This window comes from Carassius gibelio, chromosome A14 (assembly GCF_023724105.1).
Source record: "Carassius gibelio isolate Cgi1373 ecotype wild population from Czech Republic chromosome A14, carGib1.2-hapl.c, whole genome shotgun sequence".
NCBI classification, from domain to species: Eukaryota; Metazoa; Chordata; class Actinopteri; order Cypriniformes; family Cyprinidae; genus Carassius; species Carassius gibelio.
The window spans coordinates 12,709,398-12,719,476 of NC_068384.1; the positions used below are offsets into that span (position 1 = coordinate 12,709,398).

The window sequence follows — 10,079 nt, forward strand, 5'->3', positions numbered from 1 at the left end:
GGATGAACTCAGTATTTATGATTCTGGAAAAACAAAAATTAAACACAGAATAACTTTTAGATTTTTATAAATTTCATTTTATTAATTTTATTAAATAGCTTTGAATCCATTGTATTACATGACTGCATTTTTCCAAGTAAATGAGCAAATTCATTGATCACACACACTTGACCGTCTTAGTAAGTTCTCTCAGTTCAGTCATACAGAGGAGTATAAAGGGAAAACTAATACAGAAACACAACTGACCTAGTTGCTAGGAAGCAAAACACTCACAGTTTCACAATATTAACTGGCTTGTAACAACTAAGTGATATCTGGCAGAGAAATACTTTGACGAATCCAAAATGTCATAACTGAACTATTACTGTTATTATAAAACAACAAATAATTACGTACAGAAGAACATTTGCTTTTTGGTGTCTTTGCATGCAGTTGTTTCTCAAATAGGAAGTAAGTCAGAACAGAGGTTAAAGGAGGCTGGCTCAGATTTGGGAGAAGATTGAGAGTAAAGCTAAGAGTAAGAAATTAGGAGAACAGGAGTAGACGGTCTGAAGTGTGTCTATTGGAATGTTTGGTCACATGTAACAAAAAGCAGCAATTTTGAATTCTCACAGTGGTTTCTACAGTAACCTACACTTGAAAAACTTATAATTTATAACTTTTCAAGTTAAAATGTATTTATTTAATTTTTAAATATTTCCAGCAAAATCCAGGAATATAGCGAAAATCTACACAATAAGCTGTGTGCTATATAGTGGGATGACTTTATTGCAAAGCAATCATCAAATCCTGTTGTATAACACTGATGCAAGCAGAGGAAGTACAATATGATGAGGACGATACAGTTAATTACATACACTATAATTTATTTTATGCGTCTCCGAACACCTTAAAACTTCAGTTTATGACTAAGGAATCTACTTGTTAGGGAGGAAAAATGAAGATCGATAGAGAGACCTGCAGGATTCAAGTAATAATATATTTCTAAATTGTATGTGCATAATTTTGTTCTTCTTTGGATGTAAGGTTAACGGGTTCAGATATACAAAACATTTGAGTCTTCCATATCTTTTGTGTGTATGTGGGTGAGTGTTTGAGTAACAGTGAGCCATTTAGGACTCTGTACCAGAGGCCTCTTCTTCTGCCTCTTCTTTGGAGGCTGGTGGCGTACCATTGCTCTCTGATGCCGGCTCTTCAGCTTGGATTACAGGAGCTTCGACAGCCTCTGCTGCTGCTTCTACTTCCTCTGCTACCTTCTGCACTTCCTCTGCCACTGCTGCCACCTCCTCTGCTGTCTCAGCAACGAGCCCGGCCACCTCAGCCACCACCTCTGCAGTCTCTGCGACCGTCTCGGCCACCTCCTCCACAACCGTCTCAAGAGTTCCTGTCTTCCCTCTAGTGGCCTCAGCTGCTTCCAGCAAGACCTCAGGTGCCTCAGCAGGAACATCCTCCTCAGCTGCACTCTCTACAGTTTCTGCCACCTCACCTTCCTCTGCGCCAGCTTCGTCTAAACAGACAACAGAGAAGAAAGAAAAATAAGGCATCAAGCTACGTTTTCATCTTTAGCACACTCATACTTCCTTTTGAATCTCACATAAAAATGACTGGGTTGAGATTATACAAAATTATATATAAAAAATTAAACCCATTTTACGATTTTTATTTTTATTTTTAAAAAGCATATTTTGTGATCAAAATAAAAATGCATTATTTTATAATTATTTAATAATAATTTTACGCTGCAGTAATTCAATCCTGTCATAAAGTAAATAAGTTCAAATACTACTAACATGATGTTTTTATAAATTAGAGAATAAGAATATCTCATAATTTATTATCATTTTTATAATAAAAAATAATTATTGCCATTTATTACATATTACACTGAAATAAATAAATTATATACTGAAATTAAATATTCCATTAAAATAAAATTCAAAAAATTTATTTTCATTTATGAATACAGAGACATATAGATCTTGCAAAATATAACCTTTGATTCAGGAGTGTTATACCTTGACAGTTTCTGTAAGGTGGTACTATAATCATCAATAACTTTCCTAATATTCATTAATAAATCTTTTGAGAACTGTACTAACAATTAATGCAATTAATTACAGAAGAAATATATAACAATATAATAATTAATAATAGTTTTTACTAATGTGAGAAACTTATTATTGTGAGAAAAAATTATTACTAAAATAATGATTTTTTTTATTATATAAATAGCAATGGTAATTTAATTTGTTTGTAGGTATATTATAATAGTATTAATTTAACTGGATTTAATTTAGGTTAGTTACCTAAGAACATAAGTGCAGCTAAGAACATCCATATTTAAAGCATTTACACTTGCTGGCAAACCTTCAAATTCTCTCACCCACGGCATCCATCTTATCAAACCTCCTGAGAGCTCCCATAAATGGGTAAACAGGGAATATAAACCTAGCTGTCAAAATCACAAATAACCCGATCACCGCAGGCAGCATGCAAAACCCAAGAATGAGGAGGGAGGGTGAAAAGAGAAACTGAAGAGAAACAAGGAGAAAGGGGCTGGGAGGACAGGTGAGGTGAGGGAATACAAAGATGGTTGAGCCTTACCATCTGTTCAAAGTTAGCAGTACCAGCAACTCTGTGAATTCCAGCAAAACTGAATAACAAGCAAAGGGGCTTTGTTGTGCGTGTTTAAATAGTTAACTCACAGAGGGCAGTATTCTTTTACATGTCTTTCCATTTCTACTGTATTAAACCACAGTTAACATTTAAATGAGTGTTTGAAAGACAATGGAATTAAAAATATCAGTTCAATGGAAAAAGCAGGAATCATAAGGAAATCAGCTCAGGAGAGAATCATCCAAAAAGTTCTGAATGAAGACTATAGGTCACCAGCACGACTGTCCGAATTAGTTTATTCTGGAAAGAGTCAGAACAAAGAGACAGGAACATTAGGAAAGAGATTAGGTAAGGTTTTGAGTTCGTTGTTCAATATTATGATTTCTTAGTTTTTATTTTTATTTTATGGCATTTGAAAGACCACAGTATAAAACTGGACCTGACTGCAGTCATTAATAGAGAATCCCAGGTAAGTAATTTGGGGAAAAGGGTTTTGTGAGAGAATGGGGGTGCACAGGGGTGCAGATGGATCATATACAGTTTATTTAAGAGGAAAGTGACAGTGTCAAAGAGAAAGGCACCCAGTTCTGATTAACAGGATTTCTGACAAATAGGATCAGGGTATCTTGGTGTGTTAGAAGGGTAACACGAGAACAACTACTTAAGCCAATCTTATATTTACATTTATGCATTTTGGAGATGCCTTTATTCAAAGTGATTGCATGCAAGATATCCATTTTATCTGCTCTTAATTTCCCTCAAAAATTGAACCTTGCCTTGTAAGTACCACTCTACAGGAATGCGGTTTCATTCAAATTTAGCTCACTTTTTTTTTTAGCTTTTTATCGCACTTGTTTAGCTCACTTTTCTGTTTCAGTCTGAAGAACATCTAGGCTCTTTATAAACAAGCATTTGGTATTGCAGTTTAGCCATTATTCTACCAATATCTGCCCATTATAGCCTAATTAAAGTTTTTTTGTAAAACAATCCCACTTGGCATATAGCGAACATTAATCAGAACTGGTCATAACTTATGTGCCAATAATCAGTTATTGTCCAGTGTTATCAGCTAACAATCAGGGAGGAATGGGACTGAATGGGAGGAGACCGAAAAGTAGCGGGTGTCATTATTTAGTTACCCTTTGACCTTTCTGAAACCAAGGCTATAATAGAGTTTGAGTTTACACGGAAATAACACCTAAAAATACTTGTTATGCAGAAGTTCAGATCATGCAAGTTAAAGCACAAGTTAATTTGAACACAATTCACTAAATGGATCCTACTGGTTTTAAAACAAACAGATGCTACTCAGAGACAGAACTATAATAAAGTTATATATTATGGTACTTCACGGACAGATTATGACATAAAAAGATCACTCATGAACTCACCATTGCCATTCTCCCCACCTAAAAAACAACAACAACAACAAAATATTAAATGATGGCACACTGCGAATATGAAATGTTATTAAACCCTGAAGCTGCTATATAAACTCCCTCATATCAGACCGCATTACAACACATAACATCCCTTTTTTTTTTTTTTATAATACTTAAATTAGACAGCTTTTTAATGCTGCTGTTATTTAGATAAGACCATTTAATATTTTTGGCTCAGATGCAGAAGTGTCAGAAATGCTTGGATTTTACAGTTATTTAATTAGCTTTCTGGCATTACTGTGCTGACCACAAGATGTGAGTAAAAGTGACTAAATAATAACATTAACACTGTTTAACCTGACCATAGGTGAGACTTACCCTTAGGGGGCCATGCTTTGGGTTTCCAGTCAGACTTGGGACGAGCATTAATTTCAGAAACACGCTCAACAAAACGTGCTTGGTCTGCTGAAACTGTTTTGCAAGCCTATCACAGAATTCAAGAAAGACATTAATTAATTAAACAAGTGACCTGACATCAAACTATACCATCAATGGTTTGAGTTTTAATCAGACTTACATATGCCAAGGCACCTGCGAAGGCTCCACCGCAGAGGACGACATAAAAGATATTCTGACCAGAGCCGCCAGGAACCGAGGACATGAGCCTCCGTGGAACTACTGCACAGAGAACAGAGGAGTAAGACCAAGATTCTGGATGTGTGAGGCAACAATGTAAAAAATCATGTGTTTTTGCATTTCCATGAAACAGAAATATGGTGAAGATAATCTTAAGCTAACAGCATTTTATACTACGCATGTGAAGTACTAAGTGGACCCGAGTGTTAATGCAACAGTTACGGGTTTATATAAACGTATACACATCAGTCAATTGATTCCTTAAAACATAAAAAGGATTAATGCATTATTTCCTTACCTAGATAATTGCTTTTATATCACCAAATATTTCGCTTTATATACTATGCTTCCATGACTATCAAAAGTCTCCTCAGTGCTGACAGTTCCTTGTCCTAGAAGAAGTTAGAGGGCAGGGAGCAACTTAAATTTTGAAAACCATCAGTGCAGTCCAATCAGGACAGGAGGGCAAAGATCACTCTGACACAAACTTTGTAGATTTGTTAAGTAGTAACTTCAATACTCTTCTTAAGATAATCCAATCACTTGTGCCCAGCTAGAGTAAACGGCTTCTAGACACCTCAGTGTTATTTATACAAGCTAATTTGTTAATCTTTCCCAGGAGTCAAAGGGTGAAGCAAACAGAAAACGATACGTGCTCGGTTAGACTGCTAGGAACCAACATAACTTTTTCAATGTCAAAGGCTGATGACGATATTTAGTTTAGGATGAAACTGGCCGATATAATTCCTATATTTACACAATACCATTTAACAACAGCAAATGAGAGATAAATTATGAAAGTAAACTCTTATATCACACAAAATGAAAAGGAAGTAGTCATCTTAGTCTTATACTGATATCTAGTGGTGTGGATGCAGAGTTAAAAAAAAAAAAAAAATGAAGAAATTAATAATAAAAAAAAAAAAAAGTTTAGTTACCAAAAATGCTCTGTTTGCAATCAATTACATTTATTTCATTCCACAAGTTATCCAATAATATATATATATATTTACAACACTATATTCAACGTTCACCATTTATAACATTTACTCAACCTCATGTCTGTTGAAAACCATGAACCCATGAGCAAATCTGGAACGGCTGAAGTGAACTAGAATTACAGTAAAAGGCCATAAGCGTAGGCATATCGTCCATCCGCTCATGGCTATTTGAGGAGATATTTACTGAACAGGAAAGACACTGTGATTATATCGATGCTTATTTCAACATTTTCATGTCATATTCTTATTAACTACAAACATCCTAACCTAGATTTTCACATTCATTTATCCAATACAATCAAACACACCATGTAAGGGCAGACAAATGTTTGGCTTCAAGAATGTTTGCATGTTTATTTAAACAACCAGGGTTTCCCAACAGGGGTCTATTCATAACCCCCAAGGGTACATAAAGGAATTGTCAGGGTTTGTGAGATTGAAAGGCCAGTGCTAAATAAAATGTAATAAGAAATGCAAATGTTTAGAAGCCTAAGGTAGAAAAACTCATAAAAATCCATGAGCGGAAAACACATAACAGAATTTTTTTTTTGAAAGCATGAGCTAGCGCACAAAACGTAAGCATTTTTAAAAACTACTAGTATCTAATAAGTACTTGTCCCCACTGCAATACATACTAGTCAGACCTGAATAATTCATGTCTGTATGTAGCTTAAAAATAATATTAGTAACTAATGGAATGCATACTAGTATCTTAAAAGTACTAGTAGCATGAAAATAGAGTAAATTTCAAGGATTAAATGTAACGTGGCTTGCCATACAGCAGCCACTGTCTGCGTCTATAGCTCGACCACGTAAACAACCACGTGAGCTGTTCGTGGAAACGTACCCTGAGAACATTGAAGGTCACAAAAATCAAGCAGTACGAGTGCTTACACCATGATGTCAAATTTCACCCGTTTCCCTATTACGCAATTTTGTGTTTCATAATCCATTTAGTGACGACAGAATGAATTTGACAGAGCAAACATTAATCGAATCACGTCCAAGAGTCCACAACTAACTTCTCACAATGTTTAAAATGCACAGGGATGGTCAAGGTATTTTTTCGCTTCAAAAAATTGAGCTCTGCAAAATGACTATTAGTGCAGATCTGTATTGGCCAAGATGGCTACATTTTTGTGTTCTTGGTGCCAGGCTGCGGTTTGCGAATGGACATTGTGTTCCCTGCAGATGAATGTGAATATGTGTCAGTATAGGAGGCGTGAAACCTCTGGAGGAACCTAAAAACGTGAGCGACTTCTCGAAAGCCATTTAAAAATGTGGAGCACCAACAGGATTTGATGTTGAGACTGACCTTCATGTCCCCTTTACCCGAAACTAAATGTAACCTGCTCCAAAATCTGTCGTTTTTGTCCAGTATAATCTCTCTCAAGCACATTTTCATTGTAGGCAACATCGGAATGTGTGAAATATCACAATTAACAGATCGCGAAAGCCCAAAACGCACTGGAAAAATACATGATTTCTAGGAAAAATGAAACTTAATGAGACAGATAAGATGGTGCTCACCATCTCTGTTGAGGTGTGCGCGGGACAGGGACTGTCGCGCCAGAGGCACACACCTCTGCCAGGCTGCTCTGCACCCAAACATCGTCCAAACTGAGAGTCCAGCGGAGGAGCAATGAATAACTGAAGAGCGGAGACAGCTGAAGGAGAGGAGGGGACATGAGGGGAGGAGGAACCGCTCGACTAAATCCTCCCTCTGCTGGGAGTCCATGGCACTGCCTTCGAAGCAAGTGTCTTTATATTGACTCAAATAGCCGTTTTTACTTGTACTATTTGTTTTATTTACTGTTGCTACTTACAGTACATTGCAAAAAAAAAAACATCTTAATTGAATTAAAGTGCCACAGGACGATCCCAGTTTTCATAGATTTATCATGGTGTCAGAAATTACAGTAGGCTACATTTTCCTAATATTAGTTTATGGTTCCAGTTTATTTCTATCCCGAATCTTACGTTGCAGTAACGTTTACAGGGTGTTTGTGTGGCAACCTAATACGAAACATTTCTAACAGTTGTTTTCTATGTTTCATGACTGGATTTGCATTATGGTTTCTGTGTAACAATCTGTTAGCTGTAGTCGGATTTTTATACTATTCTGTTTAATAGTATGTCTATACAGTATGTTTTTCTGTGTGGTGAAAAGCTGCATTGATTAATAAGACAGGACATTCTCCAGAGCTCTCTGGCCAATTAATTAATACACTAATTAGATCCTGGTGCAGAGATTTACACCAAACATACTCACTGTTTTGTGTCCATGCATGCTCGCCACTGTATGAAAGTAATGCCAGAAATTCCTAATTTCATCTTTTTACTCAAATCGTTAACTTGTTTCTCCTAAATACATTAACCTGTCTCTTAAATATTTAAAATTTAATCTCGGAACACCACTGGTTTGTCAAAACTGAATGTTGGCTTCAAAAGTCTGATTTAAAAGCTGTATTTACTTAATTAGGATAGACAAAGTTCAAGAATGATTCTGTAATTATTTTGCTTATCAACCACATCATTAGTCTAAATTAAAGGGAACAAAGATTAACTATATTTAACAATATTTATATCTTGGCAACTCATGTTTGCTGGAGTCAAGAGAGAGTGACTAGAGGCAAGTTGTACATACACATCTTTAATAAACATTATTGTACATCATTCAAAAGCAGAGGAAACAGGAAAAACAGAAGATCCACAAAGCACAGAGCAATCGTTGCCCTACAAAGGACACAAACAGTTACTATTACATCATTAGCATGGCATCTCTTAACAACATGTGCAAATGACACTAACACAGACTAAAGATATGATAATGGTTTTACTCACATGTCCTGGTGAATTACTGTAACCCGTTCCGTGTTTTGTACTCATGCACATCAGTGCGGTGCTGTTTAAACAGCTAGTGGGGAACAGAGAGTGTGTTTAGAAAAATAAAAAAAGGAGTTTGTGCATATGTTTGAGAGATCATTCAAAGTGAGTTACCAATGCCCACAAGACAGCAGTGCTCCCAAACGCCAGGCCTACTCTCAGCATGTTTGGCTTGGACGGATCCGGTTTGGAAGCTATAAAGGAATTTCTGCTAACCACTGAAAAGAGAGCGTTTATAATTAAAACAATTCTTGATTTATTGGACAGTTTTGGAAACTTTTAACTTCATAGTTTGTATATGAATTCATTTATTAACCCACTGGTGGCAGTTTTCCAAATATTTAAAATGTTATTATGCACAATGTTATTATAATTTTTTTTTTTAGATGTAATCATAGACTGGATGTAATACGTATTAATGTAACAATTATTAAGATATTTACAAATATTTTAAGTGTCATTGGTTGTAAATGGCAATTAAAACACAATATATAGAGATTACAAATGTTTTCTAAAACTGTAAATAAATGCCTGTAACATATAAGTAACTCGTACGTGCGATCAAACTAAGTATGAGCTGCTGTGTTGCTATGCTAAGCAAGGTCAGGCCATCCTGCTTTGCAAACTTACATGAGGCTAATAAACAATTGTACCGAGGAAATGTACTGAGACTATAATGTACGTCAAATATAATCCGCATTGTTGTACTACTCACTCTTATTGACAGTTGAAGTCCGCAACAATAACCGACCAAGAGGCATTTTGACAGCGTTTCTCTCCAAGACAAAATGCGATCCTTGTTCGATTAGTTTCCCTGGCTCCTGGAACGGCTGGCCTAGTAGTGGCAAGTAGAGTAATCGATCACGAACGAATGAAACACACGCGAGTGAACCATAGACAGTAAAAGAAACATGAACATACACCCATTCAATAATAATTAATCAAGAACTCCATATTCTTTAAAAATATTAGAGGTTTTATTTTTATTGACAATTTTCTCTAAATAGATGCTTTAGTCTTTGGTCTCCTGGACAACGATAAATTAAAAACTCCATAGCAATAAAAAATGTCTATGAAAAATACATTTATAATCTTTGTTTCTTATTTGAATGATACATTAAAAAATATATAAATAAATGCATTTAGCAGACGCTTTTATCTAAAGCGACGTACAGTACATTATCCTGAATCTATAAAATAAAAAAAAATCCTTTAAAAATTTCCCCTTAAAAATATTAGTGTATATACAATTACATTTTTGTTTTCTGTTGAACAGAATGAATAATCTCTAAATGATATCTCTCTAACACACTTTAAACTGAATATATACCATGTAAAGCCACATAACCTCCTTTACTTAATTTTTTTACAGTAATTTCCACAAATACTCCAAGTTTTACTACGGTTTATGCATATTTGTCATCGATAGGCTTTTATAAGTAGCTGTTTCATCAGTTAATAAGTACATTCATTCATGTATGTTCATTAGTACAGTTGTGTGTATAGCTCCTATAAATATGCTGTCTTTAACATATTACTTCAGAAGCATTGCTCCCAC

General features: G+C 35.4%; 2 protein-coding genes across 4 annotated transcripts; both read right to left on the bottom strand.

The window, feature by feature from the left end:
• Positions 1 to 54: 54 nt before the first annotated feature.
• LOC128027537 (protein MGARP) lies at positions 55 to 7,332 on the bottom strand. Of its 3 annotated transcripts, XR_008186752.1 has the most exons (6): positions 7,166 to 7,332; positions 4,576 to 4,676; positions 4,377 to 4,482; positions 4,008 to 4,025; positions 2,605 to 2,916; positions 1,359 to 1,507 (listed from the first exon to the last, which is right to left on the bottom strand). XR_008186752.1 is itself a non-coding variant. In XM_052615239.1 (5 exons), exons 1-5 carry the CDS (start codon positions 7,245 to 7,247, stop codon positions 1,113 to 1,115), a joined length of 702 nt encoding a protein of 233 aa, XP_052471199.1. In that variant the 5' UTR covers positions 7,248 to 7,332; the 3' UTR covers positions 55 to 1,112. The 3 variants fall into 3 exon arrangements, 2 of the variants coding, with proteins under 2 accessions (XP_052471199.1, XP_052471200.1); XM_052615239.1 differs by lacking the exon at positions 2,605 to 2,916 and having other exon boundaries at positions 55 to 1,507; XM_052615240.1 differs by lacking the exon at positions 2,605 to 2,916 and having other exon boundaries at positions 55 to 1,507; positions 4,576 to 4,673; positions 7,166 to 7,312.
• A 940-nt stretch (positions 7,333 to 8,272) lies between these two features.
• ndufc1 (NADH:ubiquinone oxidoreductase subunit C1) lies at positions 8,273 to 9,375 on the bottom strand. Its single transcript, XM_052615244.1, has 4 exons — positions 9,237 to 9,375; positions 8,636 to 8,739; positions 8,480 to 8,552; positions 8,273 to 8,371 (listed from the first exon to the last, which is right to left on the bottom strand). Exons 1-3 carry the CDS (start codon positions 9,280 to 9,282, stop codon positions 8,493 to 8,495), a joined length of 210 nt encoding a protein of 69 aa, XP_052471204.1. The 5' UTR covers positions 9,283 to 9,375; the 3' UTR covers positions 8,273 to 8,371; positions 8,480 to 8,492.
• Positions 9,376 to 10,079: the final 704 nt, after the last annotated feature.

What these genes read in the sequence shown, in the direction of transcription:
- LOC128027537 (XM_052615239.1), bottom strand. Translation starts at nt 7,247, where the DNA reads ATGTTTGGGTGCAGAGCAGCCTGGCAGAGGTGTGTGCCTCTGGCGCGA. An exon ending in CGCACACCTCAACAGAGATG is followed by an intron (nt 4,677 to 7,165) that starts GTGAGCACCATC and finishes TTCTCTGTGCAG; the next exon opens with TAGTTCCACGGAGGCTCATG. An exon ending in TCGCAGGTGCCTTGGCATAT is followed by an intron (nt 4,483 to 4,575) that starts GTAAGTCTGATT and finishes ATTCTGTGATAG; the next exon opens with GCTTGCAAAACAGTTTCAGC.
- ndufc1 (XM_052615244.1), bottom strand. Translation starts at nt 9,282, where the DNA reads ATGCCTCTTGGTCGGTTATTGTTGCGGACTTCAACTGTCAATAAGA. An exon ending in GACTTCAACTGTCAATAAGA is followed by an intron (nt 8,740 to 9,236) that starts GTGAGTAGTACA and finishes CTCTCTTTTCAG; the next exon opens with TGGTTAGCAGAAATTCCTTT. An exon ending in CTGCTGTCTTGTGGGCATTG is followed by an intron (nt 8,553 to 8,635) that starts GTAACTCACTTT and finishes GTTCCCCACTAG; the next exon opens with CTGTTTAAACAGCACCGCAC.